Here is a 17,081-nt window from a genome sequence, read left to right on the forward strand (position 1 = left end):
ATATTAATCTGGTAAGTTGCAATTTCGTTCAGGTGTTTCCATTTTTCTGATCACCATCTGTATATTGTAGTGCTAAAAAAAAGTAATGGCACTGATTTACTGTAGACCATGTACAATCTTAATGTAATTAGCAATTCATATTCCCTTACCGACCCACCAATATTCGCTGTTCATTTGTTTTCCCTGGTTTTCGAAGTCGTGAGCTGATATAGGACTTACAAATAGGTGTATTTCATTTGATTTATAAATATTATAATCAGAAAGGATCGGAATATATGATTAAGTTGTTGAAAAGGGAAACTCAAAGAGCAAATAAAGATAAGAGAGAATCTTAGTTACATGAAAAGTGAAACATACACCGACCTATGCTTTATCTAGCGTAGGTATTGTTCGGAACCAAAAATGTGGATTTCATATCCATGCAATTAGGTTGAGAGTGGAAGCGATGAAATTACTTGACGCATCCATTAAGATTTCGGAAAGTGCACACTCCTGCGCCGTAGGCGCAAACTCCACGAGCTAATTTTCTGCCTTCGCTCTCTACAATGACCGAAGAGTAACTAAGCTAATCCTCATCCCAACATACCTACTATTTAGTGAGAGGTTACTAATTAGTAAGATTTAAGACATTAAGTGGTGATTTATGCTGAGAAAATTTTATAGTCATATCTCGCATGCCTCCCCTCAGCTTCATCTACACACATATTGCAAACGGAATACAGTAGACTCAAGAATATCCGGGCTAATGTGGCGGAAGGGCAGGCCGGATAACAAAGAAAGACGGATAGGCCGGAGTACAGTCTACATGAAGCATACCCCAAGAACAATTGACGTATACAGTACCGTACAGTTATAAGCAGGTATAACTGAAGCGTACTGTATTGAGGTCCGTTACATATTGACGAAACAATGAACAAGGAGCAGAACGCTGCTCTTTTCCTGTCACAACTTGTATTTTGCACATGACACGTAGGAGGATCGTAGCAAACGCCTGCTTCCAATGCCTTGGCAATGTTGCCAATGCAACGCCTTGCCTTCCTCAATTACGAGCCAAGAAAACTAGGCTGGATAGTACGGAAGTCGAATAGTCGTGAGCCGGATACTTATGAGTCTACTGCACATGTGAACTTCCTTAATTGGCATAGTTCGTTAAGTCAGTGGTTTTAACCAGTGTATCCCGAAACTTTAGACATCACGAAGCATTTAGTTAAAATCTATTTGGAGACATTACCAGTTAACGCCTCCAGAAGCATCAACACTTAAGATTTTAGTACTACATAGTCGGTACTTTATAGAAACTTATAGGCTTACACTAATATAGTCTATATTATTAATACAAAATATGCATTTATTCCGTTAACTCCGTGCCGTGTTTCTGACAATGAATTACGGATAGGTTAGGTTAGTTCAAGTTTGGTTTGGTTTAGTTTACTTAGTATGCCTACCTTGGTTTGATGAGACTGGGCTTATCGGAAATTAACCTAAAAACAAATATATCGTGATGTCGTTGGAGTTTAGTCAAGAAGGTTGCGAACCATTACCTTAAGTAAGCAAAACTTGTAATCGGTTGTGGGAATAGGACACGGTGACGAATTAATTAGATTTCGGAACGAAAATCAAAATTAAAAACTGAAAGAAAAAAATCTCAAAGTCGCGAAGTAAATAAATACACAAGATTGTTGCATCTTGATGATGTAATCCCTCACATTCAGGGACGTAATGAATCTCACACTCAGGGTGGAGTGTATACCTACTAAAAAATTTTTAGCATTGCGTCACTGATTACGATTTCATTTCAACGATTTCCTACAAAACATACTTTATACTCTATTATCTCAATATTCAAAAAAAAAAAAAAATAAATAAATAAAAATAATCTGCCTTTTAAAACTAAAATACGTAAATATTAAAAACTCAATTCTGTAAATATATAAGGTAAGTTGGCGAGGGAGATCGGGGTTCGCTTTCTGGTGGGAACAAATTTGATTCAGATTTCATGTTAAAACTGTAGGTCCATATTTCATATAGCCTCGCTGCTAGAACGAACGCTAAACTAAATAAATTCAGAAAATTCTTCTACTTTGTGGCATAAAAAAGAGAAAACTATGCTCGTAACATAACCTTAAATGAAATATAAGGAAATGATTTATACTAGCGTCATCACAGAGAAAACGCAACCTTCCCAGATGACCTAATGGGTAGCACATGTGACGTTGCACGTGATCCCTGCTTCGATCACTTTCACAATCACTCACTTTCATTAATCATCCGTCACCTTTAGTCTAAAGTGCATAATCCTGGGACATTAAGATAAAAATGATTTAACAAAATACATATAGTGTACATTATAATTACATTACATTACCAATCTTTCGCAATTAATAAACCACAAGTCATTACACAAGCGTTGTTAGTAGTAAGTTTAGCGTCCAATTCAGGTCCGAGGCTATCTGAGACTTGGTTCTAGAGCTTTAACGTGGAATACGCATCACATGAGCTTCCACAAGATCCGAATGAACGGAGAGGGATGAGGAAGATTTCCCCTCTCCAAGTAATTTAATATTGTTCACTCTAAAGATAAACCGTATATAACTCTCAATCTTTGCCGTTACAGGGTACTAGTTTGAAGTGAGGTGATCCTGAACAAAAATTGACCTGATAGAGCATTTTCGTATTATGATTTATTAAGATATTCGGCAAGGGTAAACACAGCAACAATGTGTTCGTCAGATAACTGCTACTTTTCCTGATGAAACCCCATCTCAGACAATTTACAGGTGGTTTCAGGAATTCACGTGTGGCCAGCTCAACCTGACTGATCGGGATTGTGCAGGTCATTGTGCCAAAAAACGTTGCTGCTGTTCGTGAAATTATGAACACTGATCGGCATGTGACTTATCGCGAAATTCAGGAAATCTTAGGCATTGTTATGAGCCAAATACAAATAATATTGCACTATTATTTACGTGTGAAAAAACTTTGCACTCGTTGGATTCCACACAATTTAAGTCGCGCACAAAAGACGCCCGTGTGAAGTGGTGCAAAGTTATAACGAAACTGTTCAAGTCTGGATCATCTCGGTGTTTAACATTGGAGCAGGTGATGAAACTTGGATTTATACGTAAGAACCGGAAACAAAGCTGTGTGGGTGTTCCGCGAGAACCTAAACCAATCAAACTTGTTCAAGCACACTGTGCCTCCAAACAAACGATTGCATAAATTTCTGATAAATCAGGGCATATCGCAACTGTCCCACTGGAGAATCGCAGAACAGTCAATGCAGAATGGTACACAACCATATGCCTATCAGAAGTACTGAATGTGAGCAAACAGTTCAACCGCCGTATCATTCTGCATCACAACTATACCAGCTCGCACACAGCAGCTACCACAAGTGATTTTCTGGACCAGAAAAGCGAAGTCATGACATCCGGCTTATTTCCCTGATTTAGTTCCCAGTGATTTCTTTTTGTTCCCAACAATAAAGAACATGTTGCGTGAGAAGCGCTTTTGCACCTCCAGAAGAAGCCATCGAGGCATACAAACTGCAGGTTTCACAGATACCAACCTCGGAGTGGCATACCTGTTTCAAGATTTGGTTTTATTGCATAAAAATGCACTGCTACTCAGGGGGAATACTTTCATAAAAAAAAAATTGCACTTTGATGTTCTTGCGTTCTATCATTTTCCCGAAACTTTCAGTGCAACCCTCGTATTGCATCACAGATATAAATAGCTTTGATTGTATATCTAGAAAAGTCACTCTCTCGTAAGAAGCTTCATTTGAACCCTTCGAGTTACTGCACCTCCCACCTGGATACAGCAGGGTAAACGTACAGTCTCAAGCAGGCCCGAAACCAGCCAAATATGTTTGGAGGGACCATGAATATATGGGGGGGGGGTAAGTAATCAAAACTTACCTTACAAATATCTAAATTGTGTTTTCCGTATTGAGGTCTGGAGGGGCCACGAAAAGTTTAGGGGGCCAGTTGCCCGCTAGCCCCCCTCTAGTTGCGGGCCTGGTCTAAAAACAAAACACTAGAATGTGCGCAACTGGGGATCAAAACACATTAAACGGAATAGGAGAAATAATTCAAGTGAATCAACGCTTAGCATAGCGAGTTTTTCATATTAGTTGCTTTGTTAATACCTAATTCCTTCTAGAAATAGTGAAACAAAACTATGAAGAAAAAATAACCGAATGAATCTCAAGGAACCGGAATAATTTTCGACTGATTAAACTAGTTATAAATTCTATAACTTACTGTTCCGTTGAAGTTCTCAACTCCAGCAAGTAGCCCTACACAAAAGCCAAACTAGGGAATTAAAAATTAGTTTTCTTTTTTCATGTCGCACAGCTACGACTTTAGGCCAAAAGAGACTGATGATTGATAGAAGTAAACGCGTTTGTGGAAGTAACTTAATTTGTTTCCACCCTCCCACCGAGAATTGAACGAGGGGCCACGTTCCCCAAGGCCACACGGAAATCACTAGACCAGCGGGGAAGACTACTAAAGTACAATGTAACAATATATTTAATGTAAAGTAGAAATCAAATTAGTGTAAAGAATTGAGAAGGAATATTATTCTAAATGCCAACAGGGTATATAATTAGTATGCTATTTAACGCAGTTCATCTGAAATGGTGAGCTGTACACACCAATATCACGGAACGATTTTTATGACAGTGCCCTTAAACTATACCAACTAGAGAATTAGACCCAATTATCTTCGTGACATTAGGGAATGCAGGCAGGCGCATTAGCCCAGGTTGGGCACAGCTATAAAGAAAACACATGGAAACAAAGTAAAACATCTTTCAGTTTTACGTCCCGCTTGTAACCAGAGTGTTCTAGAAGGTAAAAAGTGGGGGGATGCCCCGGGCTAGATCCGCCACTGCTTGTAACGTAATAAAATGTAATAATACAAGTAGTTGATTGATCAGATCTGGTTATACCGTGAACCACCACTCGTAAAACAACGAAAATACAGTTACCAACTGCAACTATGTGGTCTTCACGTTGCTGTTAGTAACCACATTATATCTTTACTATTACTTATCGATAATAACTGAATGTAACATGCTCTGTCTCATAACATCTATAGCATCTGTCCAAGTTAAAATTCAGTTGTTTTAAGTTTTACCAGCCAGAGAATATGAACCCAGTCCAATCCTACAAATGAAATCTTTAAGTTTTACGTCCCACGGTTATGCCGGTTAGGCTAAAGGAGACGGTGATAATGAGAGATGAGTGAAATGGTGGAATGAAGAAAGTGGGAGGAAACGGGAGAACCCCGAGAAAATCCACGAGCACGGTGTTTGTCCACCACAAGGTTCACTTGGCGGGGGGTGGGATCGAACCCGGGACCCCAAGCACCAGAGGTGAACGCTCTACCACTGAGCCACCGCGCCCCCTCCAATCCTACGAGTCTCACTGTGAAAGGTGAAATTAAAACTGCCTGGCATTCGAACCCACGTCAGGCATTTGTTTTAATGTCCGTTGCAGACTCTCGTGGCGGCTTGCGTGCATACCCATGGCTTTCAACTATGGTTTAATAATCAAATCAAGTGCGAAGACAAATACAAATCGCAAACACGCCAACTCTCCATATCAAGTTAACGCAGATGGGAAGGGAGGAATGTATACCTAAATTCCAAATTTATGTATCCAAAATGATGAAAACATGTTTTAATTTTGAAAATTACGTTTTCTAGACCAAATATGAACTAACCAGAGATTTCAAGGAACCAGTTCGTCATAAGCTAGAACCATCGCACATCACTAACTATTCAAAATTATATTACTAATTTTTAGTATTTCAAACTACTAAGGCAAGGGAATGAGTTAATTTTTGTGGAAGCTAATTTGAGCTCACTTTACTTTCATATATACATACCAATAAGCTAAAAGTTTCAAGAAGGCCTGAAGATGGTCGAAAAGGGTTCTCAAGCCCTCCCCCCTGGCCTACATCTTAGCTACGGACATGAGCGTGTTATACTACTCTATGTGAAGATACGTTCCTCTAACATAGGACATTTTTTTCGATTACTTACGTAAAGAAAAAATATTTTATGCAACCTATATACACCTTTGAGTAATTTCAAAATGCTCCAAGATTTCAAATGACTTAATCCAAGAAGTTATGAAATGAGAGCTCGGACCACGGTGACTCAGTGGTAGAGTGGTCACTTCTGACGTCAGGGATTCCTCCCTGTTCAATCCTTGTTCCAAGGTTAAGTTCCATAAACTCCGTCGGTCCAGACCTACTATGTAAGTGAACGGGCAAAAATGCACTTTAAACAGAACATACATTGGAACCAATACTAAACAAAGCCCTGCGGGGTGTGTAACCCCGTTCGCTTGCTGTCACTCGCTTAGTTATATTTTGCTTAGTAACACTGGAGATCTTATATTTGCAGGATTGGGGTAGAAACTAAAAGATACCCAAAATCACTTGTTCTGCTCAAAGTGCACTCTTACCAGTGAACGAAAATTAAGCAAACCTAACCAAAATATATTTATACGTAATTATGCCAGTTTTTTTTTTCATTTTTAATAGAACCACTGAATCGTAATAAAATAATCACCCTGGCTACTACTAACTAATCTTGACTCGCTATCGCTCACTTGGCATTACTATGTGAATTCGAATATTGAGCTTTGATAAAGAAAGTAACCATCCTGGGTACCAACTCTCGTTACTTATATGTGCGGACCAGCATTCTAGAATCTTCCCCGTAATTACTGTCAAAGTTGAAAAGCTGTTGGGGCTTAACGGAATAAATATACTATTCCCAAGTGATTTGTGATGAACAAACACCATGCCCCTTTTTTCCTCAGAGTTCTCTCGTTTCCTCCCACTTTCGTTATTCCATCATAATCATTCATTTCATAATCAGTCTCCCTCAGCCCCAGTGCATAATCGTGGGACATTAAACGGATATAGTATACATGAAGCTGCATCAGTTCCCGAAGGAGCAGGACGCTCATACTTTTAGGGATTATTCATTATGTACGAACTCACAAAGGGGGTAACAAAGCGACTTTTATTTACTTATCGACTGATACGAAAATAAAAATGAACGTACCTGTACTTTATATCTGCATGTGTAGTGCCCTTATACTTTATCTATGACTATGTGTGTGGGGGGGAGGGGGGCGTTTAACGCATATCGTATGTCTTGCGCACATGGACACTTCTCACTATTGCACTACGAAGAAAATTTATGATATTTCATGTAGAAGTGGTAATAGAACACAGAAGAAACGCAGATAAGGGGGTTCTCATGTATACTATTACCCATTAAACTTTTTTTTTTTTTAATGAAATATTAACATAGTCTACACAAACTGCTACTTCTACAAACATACCTTCATACATTTACGTAAATAAAAAAACAAACGAGCTTACGGAATCTCGCAGCACTGAGGTGAAAGTAAAACAAAACTAATTGAAATGTAAAATAGTAGATCTTCTAGTGCAGGAAAACCAACCTACTTGAAATCCTAGGTGAGTGACCACGATCAAAAACGCTTCCACTCTCCTTCTTATACTAATTTTGCACATCAAATGTCAAGCCAAGACGAAGCTAAGTCACTTCTATGCTACTGAATTCTGGGTAATACAAACATAATGACAACCCGCCCGCTAATGCTACCAATGAAAAAGATCCACCAGTTAGTAACCCCTACGGGCAATTTTACTATTGGGCAATGGAAATAAAAAAAATGCTTTTTACGTCAAGCAACTGATAGCAGACACTGATATATTATTTGTTTTTTCTGTTGTTTTTTTTAAACCTTTCAATACCCACGTATTTTTTCTGTAGTGGGACTGGGTTGTCAGTACACAAGATATACATGGAAAGATACAACACCGAGGCTACATTAGACGTAGATCCGTAGCTTTAATTCAAACCACATTAGAGAGCACGGTGGCTTAGTGGTAGATGGCTTGTCTCTGTGGCGTGAGGTCCCTTGTTCGATCCTCGACCAAGTAAGTTTGTGGTGGGCAACATCGTGTGCGTGGGTTTTCTCGGGTTACTCCTTTTCCTCCAACATTCTCATTCCATCAATTCTTCCCATCCATCATTCACTTGCTTTGTTCATCGTCTCCCTTACCTCAGCGGACATAAGTACGGGACGTTAAACTGAAAGATTTCATTTCAATTCATTTCATTTCATTTTTCAAACCACAGTACCTACCATCGAGAATCAAACCTGGTCCTCTGCATAGGCAGCGAAGTTCTAACTACTTGGCCACGAGGAATCCCATCGATGTATGTTTGGTTTGGTCAACAACATATTTTCCTCTTTTACTTCTTTCTTTAGTGGTTGAATAATAATAATAATAATAATAATAATAATAATAATAATAATAATGAGTTCCTTCGTGGTTAAGCGGTTAGCGTACGCGCCTTTGGCGTGAGAAACCCGGATTCGATTCCTGCCGGGAGCTCATGTGGTTCGGATTCCACGATAATCAGTAGGTCCCGTCTCATATAGTCTCGCTGCTGAAAGGGACGTTAAACTCAAAATCAACTCAACTCAATAATAGTAATAACATACATCCAGAAATGCTTTAACGGTGGCTGCAAATCGGATGATTAATATGTATGCTTCATGTGCATAAAACAAAACCTAATAGATGACTAGTTAGCTTCCATGGGCACGTTGTACGTTACAGAAGGATCAATATTATAAACGTAATTTGGAAGATGGTATAAATATAAAGAAGAAGGCAACAATGTAAGCCTGGTATCTTATGCGTTCATCACAGGGATGATACTGCATTGTAATATACATGGAATATAGGAATAGTCTATAGTTGTTTTGAGACATCGGAGAACACCAGTATGTGACGTAAAATAAAGTGATAAACAATTCCGCTTTTTTCGCCTGTGATCAGTACTCCAACTAAGATTTTTTTAAAGAAAAAAAGATACATTGGTACGATGGCGTCAACTGCCGTGTCCCCGTACGAATCCTTCCATTTAACACAATGCTTCTTCACGAGTGCCGGGTACTAAGAGTTGTTCGAGACAGTTGTTCCAAAGCTAACGGTGGCGGCGACTGTTTTAGAGGAAGCAACTACAGTTGCCCCGTACAAAAGCTCCAATTTAAGCAATACTTCACAAGCAGTGACATAGCTCGGTGGTTGCGTGTTAAAAGGACATTAGGAGAACTAAAACGCTAAAATGACGTAATCGAATTTTCCGAAGAAATAAAATAAATTTCGATGATTTTTTCCAAACCAAACTTTGACTTTCCGCTGAATAAAATGAAATCTTTAAGTTTAACGCCCCACGGATATGCCGGTTAGGTTAAAGGAGACGGTAATAATGAGAAATGAGTGAAATGGTGAAATGAAGAAAGTGGGAGGAAACGGGAGAACAACGAGAAAACCCAAGAGCACGGTGTTTGTCCACCACAAAGTCCACACGGCGCGAGCTGAGATCGAACCAGGGTCCCCAAGCACCGGAGGTGAACACTCTACCACTGATCCCTCCTCCCCGCTGAATAAAGTCGAAGTCACTATTCCAAAAATGAAATTAAATGAAATCTCTAAGTTTTACATCCCACGGTTATGCTGGCTAGGCTAAAGGAGACAGTGATGATGAGAGATGAGTGAAATGGTGGAATGAAGAAAGTGGGTGGAAACGGGAGAACCCCGAGAAAAAACATGAACACATTTGTCCACCACAAAGCTCACTTGGCGCGAGTTGGGATCGAACCAAAGACCCCATGCACCAGAGGTAAACGCCCTACCACTAACCCATCATGGCCTCTATTAATAAAATTGCAAACCTTTATTCATGTTATAGGTGTACAGCATACAGTACATATATACATTGTATTATTTATACCTTTTATAAACCATGAGTTGTGAATAATGCCACGGACCTTCTAACGTCGTAAATATATTTCACGTGAATTACTTTTCTATATTGAAAGTATTTATGACGAAAACCTATCAACATAATATTTTCAGATTTGAAACGTCCAAAACTGGAATGTTACGCGCTTAAAAGTAGGTCAGATAAGCTAGCAAATTTGCATGCATAGTAAAACTAAGTAAAGTTGACTGATAATAATTTCCGCCCCATCACATTTGGTGCTTTAACTCTCTGTGCTACTCGCCTGTTTTCACAAATTGATTCCCTCTCTTCACAGTGTTTCACGAAACAAATCTTGGACTCGGTAGAATTCTCACCTCTGACGCGTTGGGTCCATGGGTCGATTCCAGCTACTGTCAAGTGAGCTTATGGTGGGCAAACACTGTGTGCGTGATTACTCTTTAAGATTCTCCCGTTCCATCCCACTTTCTTTTTGCAACCAATATCACCTATCTCATCATCACCTTGGTGGATAATCGCAGGACGTTAAAAAAAAGCTTTTGTGAAAATATTCTAGCAAAAATGGCTAACAGTCTTTTAGACTACACGAAGTCGCTATTCGCGCTGAAAGCGTTTCTAAGCAAACATGTTATGAAGTTATGAGATTTACTGTGTTATGTTATAGTAAATCTCCTCCGAGGAAGGGACCGTCTAAAAAGAAATAAATAAACACAACATTTACTTTGTGCACCTTGCAATGTAGAAAAAGTTTATACGCGCCAATGTTCAAAGAATTCTCAAAATTCAGATTCGCCCATTCCTTTCTTCTTAACTAACGGGTTACAATAGGAAGATTTGCAACCAGAAGTCACGTTAACATGTTAGTAATTAATTAAGCTTAAAGCGAGTTATACTAAAGTAATCGGTAATTAAAGTAATATTTAAGTAATGTTATACTTAACTATTGTACTTACTCAGGCTCTTGTTTCCTTCCTTTGTTCTTTTTACCTGTAAACAAATCTCGTTCAGTAAATGACTCTTCTTCTTCTTCTTGTTCTTCTTCACCAATTTAATGCCCGAGGCAACAAATATCGTTGGATAGTTAGTAAATATATGAAGCGTATAATAAATTAATAAGATCGTGTTACGTAGTAAAGTATTAAAAGTATAAGGTAGAAGATATAAAATGAGGGGTGTTACAACCTCCACACCGTGACACGATATGCATAAACCGACTCGCAAGAAAACGACAGTTGTTCTTTGTTCAATGACGTCACTCATGATGAAAGAAAGAACTGTCCATGGGCGGTCAGAATCTCACATACAGATGGATGGATGAAATATATAGCTGACGTATATAATATACGTATACATATGTAATATACGGAAGTTTGTTCGATGTCAGACATCCTGCAGCGACATGATGTAATATCTAAGTGAGAAAAAGGCAGTAGTTATGTAGTATATGGATAACGTATGCTCCATACAGATTTCCGTACTAAACGTAAGGATTCCATATATTTGTACAACATACCGCTGTCCGGATAACGGATTTTTCTCAGTGTAGTCTTCAAATGAAAGTAACTATGTTTAAGATTTAGTAACTCTTGAACCACTCGACCGATCTCAATCAAATTTTCAACATGGATGAGGTTCGGGCCAGACATATTATTATTATTATTATTATTATTATTATTATTATTATTATTATTATTATTATTATTATTATTATTTATCATTTTGTTTTGACTGTGCAACTTGAGGAAGAGAGATAAAAATGATCGAAAATGACCAATGTTAGTGCCCAATTCATAGTTTTCGGGGCCGCTCAGTCGAACGGTGCCGTTTAAATCCAAATTCTGCCTTGATTAGTAGCCTAGTAGCCCTAGGGTGGTGATGTAAAAATCATTGGAAATACCAATATTAGTGTCAAAATCATAGCTTTTGGGGTCTGTAAGTTGAACCCAACCTGAGCTGAACTATTGGTGACAGTTTCTTTGCCTTTTATGTAAAAAAAAAAAAAATGAAAAGTATTCTCCCCGTGCGAAGAACAGGCATTCTGCTAGTTGATTATATTCATTTCTGTTCGGCAAGAAATAAGTTATGTAAGAAAACGGATGAGAATCTAATTTTCTTTCTTTCCTTTTTCTTTCTATTTCTTTTCTTTTCTTTCTTTTTGTCGAAACTCACATTTAATTGTTCCTGAAACTTAGTAATGAGCTTTCTGGGATTATACAACATGGTGTACGCAAACAGGAAGGTTATTGGTAGGAATCACAGTGTAAAATTAATTGTTTTTATCAAAAGGGAATATATGCACCTCGTTCGTTCATTTTTTCTGTAAAATTATAAATTTTTGAATCTTTCATTCTAAAAATTCAGAAATCGTTTTAGATGAGTTTCGAAAAAGAAAAACTGGAAATGAAATTATTTAATTTGGAAATAAGCTCCTCCTATAATGATAGCTAAGATTTGTATTCAGAGTTGAATTGACAACATTGCAAGGAATCACTAACGTGTCATCTGTGACACTAGAAAGATCCGATTCATTCAGTCTCAACCGGTACGATTTGTCATTACATCTTGCCTTGCACGTGACACGAAACTACACGCAAGCGCACAGTTCTCGGGAGTTCCCCAACTTTTTGGCAGTTCCTACAAGGATGCAGACCGCAACACTTTTGTGCTAAGCAGAAGAATATAATTGTTTATTACACAACGTCCCTTGATATTATTTAAAGTCCGGGTTTATATTTGTACATTCATACCCAAAATGATTGTCTTCTTGTAAGAATATAATATGTTAATGATTTTGTATGATACTTTTAATACTGATACTATGTGTATGGGGTGTTTCAAAACAACACCGACCACGTTTGGGAGGTGATTCCTGACACCAAAATAAGACAAAAAAGTATAGACCAACTTGGGTGCACAAATGCTTTCTTTCGGAGTTATAGGCTGACGAAATCATGAAAAATTGAACTTTAAAGCTCCACAGGTCCAAAACTACGGGACCTACCTTAGTTGGGTCAAGACTTCACTTAGGAACTACTATGTGCCGTATCCAAAAATCCGTGTTTCAAAATCCTGTGGTACTTCCGCAACAGTTTTTATAGAGGGAGTTTGGATACGGGCATATATTTTGAAGTACTCACCAACTACTTCCGAAAGGAAAGTTCAATTTTCCATGATTTTGACAGCCAATAACTCCGAAAATAAGCATTTGTGCACCCAAGTTGGTATATACTTTCTGTCTTACTTTGGTGTCAGGAATCACCTCCCAAACGTTGTCGGTGTTGTTTGGTGCAACTGTGTGCTGTCAGCAGTTGTATTCAAGAAACACTCAAAACTCTGGAACCAGCACTTCTGAATCGCAAAGGGGTCCTCCTGTTACAACACTAAGCCCCACGTGGCTAGGATGAATCGGGACACCATTCTACGCCTTGGCTGGGAAACACTATTGCATCCGACATACTACCGGGACATTGCACCGTCCGATTATCACCTGTTCTATTCATTGGAAAATCACCTTAGGGGACGCCAGTTCAAACCCCTACTAGAGATGCAAATTGCACTTGATACCTTCTTCGCTTCACTGCCCACTAAGTTTACCGGGATGGAATCCATGGTCTTCTAGAACGTTGGCAGAAGATCGTCGATGGTGATGGGGACTAGTTTTGATCTTCAAGGTACGTCTTAGGTGACATATCAGTGTTTGGAGATGCTGGGTGAAAAAAGATATATCTTGGTTACCTTTATATATATGTGTGTGTTAGTCGGATGTCTTAAAGACTTCTTTGTTCGTGCGTCCGTCTGTGGACCGGTAGCAGAGGAAAAATGGTAAGGGACATCGAGATGTGGCTTCTTGCAATCGATTTAGCTGGCTTAGAAGAACTTTCATCTTCTCCCTTAACCCTTTATTCAAAACAAAATTTGTTCAAATTACCCATTTTCCGTTTTAACCTTTATCAGCAAAGAACAAAAATAGTAACAGATAATGAGAAGCTGTTTTCTATAAAAGATTTAGAGTCCCAAACCAATATACTTTGTCTATCCACAAAAAATCTACCAAATAGAAAGGGGTTCAAAATTGGTATTTCTTCTAGTTTGAATATTGATTTTCATATGGGAAAAAGTAAGAAGATATACCGAGATGACGTTTCTTGCAATCGATTAAGCCTGACAAAAATAGGTTGCATACCATCCGTTAACTTTTTGTGCAAACGGAAAGTGCTTCAAATTAACAATTTCCGGCTTCAACATTTATCCTCATAGAATAAAATATAGTAATACATAAGGACAAGTGGTTTTCTGTAATTGATTTAGGGTTCCCACAGAACATATTATGACAACTTGCAAGATTCTACCGAAACCGAAAGTGGTTTAAGTTTAATATTTCCGGAATTCAATACTGATTTTCATTAATAAAAAACTGCAAGAGAAGTTTTTTTTTAATCGGTTGGGTACCAGGAGTAGGCACTATCTCCTCCGTTGTTAAAATTTTACGATTTCCGGTTTCAACGCTTATCGATATTGAACGAAAACGGGACGGGCTAGCGAGTAACGAGTTTTTTTTTATATTTATCCAGCGTTCGTGGGTCAGGCTCTATCTTTAGTCTTATTTCTCTATCGCAACCAGTAATTATAAATGTACTTCTTTAAGTTTGAATATTGAAATCCGATAATTTGGAAACCTACCGCAGTTTCACACAGTGAGCCCCACAGTACATGCACTATGTGACAGGGGAAATCTTAAACACCGAACTATTTCTCAGAAAATGACTACGGGTCAGACTGTACATCTTTGTAATGATGTATATTGAACTCGTAGTTTGACCCGTCACTATTCGTGACCACTTTGGTAAAACGATATGAAATAAACGGGATCAAGTCTTTGTTTCTTAAGATCATTGGATATATATATATATATAGTTTTGTAGTTACAAGTATGCTAGTAAATGACATGCTCCTCCGTGCAACATAGATAGTGTAAGAGCTTTTAACGTGTGAGACCCGGGTTCGATTTTCGATGGAAGCTCAGGTAGTTCGAACTTCACGCAAAGCTGTAAATTCACGTTTCATATAGCACTCGCCGATGAATGGGATGCTAAACTCAAATCTCTTCCAAGTTAATGACACGTGTCATCTTACTTATTCATCAATAGAGAGCGTGGTTCTTGTGCAGCAGCATTTTTTAGGTTGAACAAGTAAGTTTCATTTCCCACATACAGAACCACAGACGCGTTACTTGACACACACAAACACACACAAAAACTACAAATGCATAGCTTTTGTGGTTTTAGCAAAACGTTTAGATGCATAATTTTTAAGGATACAGCTAAATGCACAATGAAAATTATTACGTGATACACTTTTGTGCATAAAATCATTATGCAAGTAAACGTTTTGCTGAAATCACAAGATGTTATGCATTTTTTGTCTCCTATTGAATCATATGCATACATTAATTGAAACAGTGGTTTCTATCGCTGGTTGCAAGATGTGTAAAATCCAATTGGCCTTCCTATGAAGGATGTTGGCTACAAGAGCCCTCTTCTCTTCTATCCGTTTTGACACAGCTTCGTTTTGTTGCCCTCTCTATCCATTTTATCTTAACCATCTTCCTCTAACACCACATTTCGTAGCTTTCTAAATATTTCTTCTCTAACTTCCGTAATGTCCAAGTCAATAATAAACCATTGGATTTCAAATCGTAAGGTCGTGAGTTCGATTCCCATCTGGGTCAATTAATCTATGAGCATTTGACTGTTTGGTTCAAAGACTGTATTGCATTTTAGATGCATCCCATAAATGGAGACAGTGGCCTAAATTGTGTATTGCACATCTGATATACAGGATTTCCAAGGATGTGAAAAAATGAAATAAATTTAGAACACTACCACAACTATGAAATCGAGGTTTGTTGGTGTGATGCAGAACAGACTGCAAATATTCCATATTACATAAGAGCCCCTGCGGTCATTTCGGAAAGTGCCATACTGGATTTGAGCTATTTCAGTGAAATATGGACTTAACGATACATTTATATTTTTGAAATAAAATGTGATTTCCTAAAGTTATTAATATTTTTTTTCTATATTCTTTGTGAACGAAATTTTGATCACATAGGTCTAGAACATATACAAAACTTGTCATTGTAAATTCGTGATGATAATTTCGCTCAGGATGCAAACAAGCAGAGAGAAAACTACCATACCAATGTTTTTACGAAATCAGATCCTATTTTAAAAATAATATCGCATCGTGAAGTTCCCATTTCACTGAATTAACTAGAATCCAGTGTGACTCTTTTCAAAATGGCCGCAGAGGCTCACATGTAATGCAGAATATTTTCATTGTCATGCACCACACCAATGAACCTCGATTTCGTAGTTTTGGTAGTGTTCTAAATTTATTCCATCGTTTCCACACCTTGACAACCTCGTATATCAGATGTTCAATATACAATTTAGGCCGCTGTATCTCTTTATGGGACGCATCTAAAATAGAATACAGTCTCTGAACCAAACAGTCAAGTGCTCCAGATATAGCACTTATAGATGAATTGACCCAGATGGGAATCGAACTCACGAACTTAAGATTTGAAATCCAACGATTTACCATTGACTTGGACATTACGGAAGTTAGAGAAGAAATAGTTAGAGAGCTTTAAAACGTCGTGCTGGAGGAATATGAAGAAGATAAAATGGACAGAGAGAGCAACAAACAAAGACGTGTTAAAACGGATAGGAGAGAAGAGGACACTTCTAGCCAACATCTTTCGTAAGAAGGCCAATTGGATTGCATACATCTTGCGAACAAACTGTCTTCTTCATACCGTCATAGATGCAAAGATGGAAGGAAAACGAGGAATAGGAAGAAGAAGAGCACAACTGATTTGAGAATCAGAAGAAAATATTGGGAGTTGAAAGAGAGAGCTGAGGATCGAGAAACGTCGAGGAAACATTTCCAGGCCTAAATCTAAAATTAAAAAAAAAACCTCTTTAGTCCTAGGACCTGACGAAAGGCAGAATACTTAATAATAGCAATAATATCTAAAATACGTCCCAAGAATTATGAGAAAATAGTTACAAACAGAAGGCCTTCAAATAATATATCTCACAAGTCAATAATAATAATAATAATAATAATAATAATAATAATAATAATAATAATAATAATAATAATAATAATAATAATAATAATAATAATAAATGGAAAATAAACTCAATTTATTATA

The 17,081-nt window shown here is 37.9% G+C and overlaps 1 protein-coding gene across 7 annotated transcripts in view; it reads right to left on the minus strand.

Annotated features, from left to right (window-relative positions):
- The window catches only part of LOC145674540 (uncharacterized), a 28,932-nt gene extending 21,280 nt beyond the window's left edge, over positions 1 to 7,652 (minus strand). For 2 of the 7 annotated variants that reach the window (XM_081744701.1, XM_081744700.1), the window contains exon 1: positions 7,501 to 7,652. In XM_081744701.1, coding sequence (XP_081600827.1) covers positions 7,501 to 7,569 — 69 coding nt within the window. In that variant the 5' untranslated portion in view covers positions 7,570 to 7,652. Of the gene's footprint in view, positions 1 to 7,373; positions 7,395 to 7,496 lie in introns of those variants that run through there. The other 5 variants (XM_081744706.1, XM_081744705.1, XM_081744707.1 and 2 more) reach the window with 5 other exon arrangements.
- Between the last annotated feature and the right edge of the window lie 9,429 nt (positions 7,653 to 17,081).

The sequence above is a fragment of the Thermobia domestica genome, chromosome 17 (genome assembly GCF_964235325.1).
Source record: "Thermobia domestica chromosome 17, izTheDome1.hap1.1, whole genome shotgun sequence".
In the NCBI taxonomy this organism is placed as follows: domain Eukaryota; kingdom Metazoa; phylum Arthropoda; class Insecta; order Zygentoma; family Lepismatidae; genus Thermobia; species Thermobia domestica.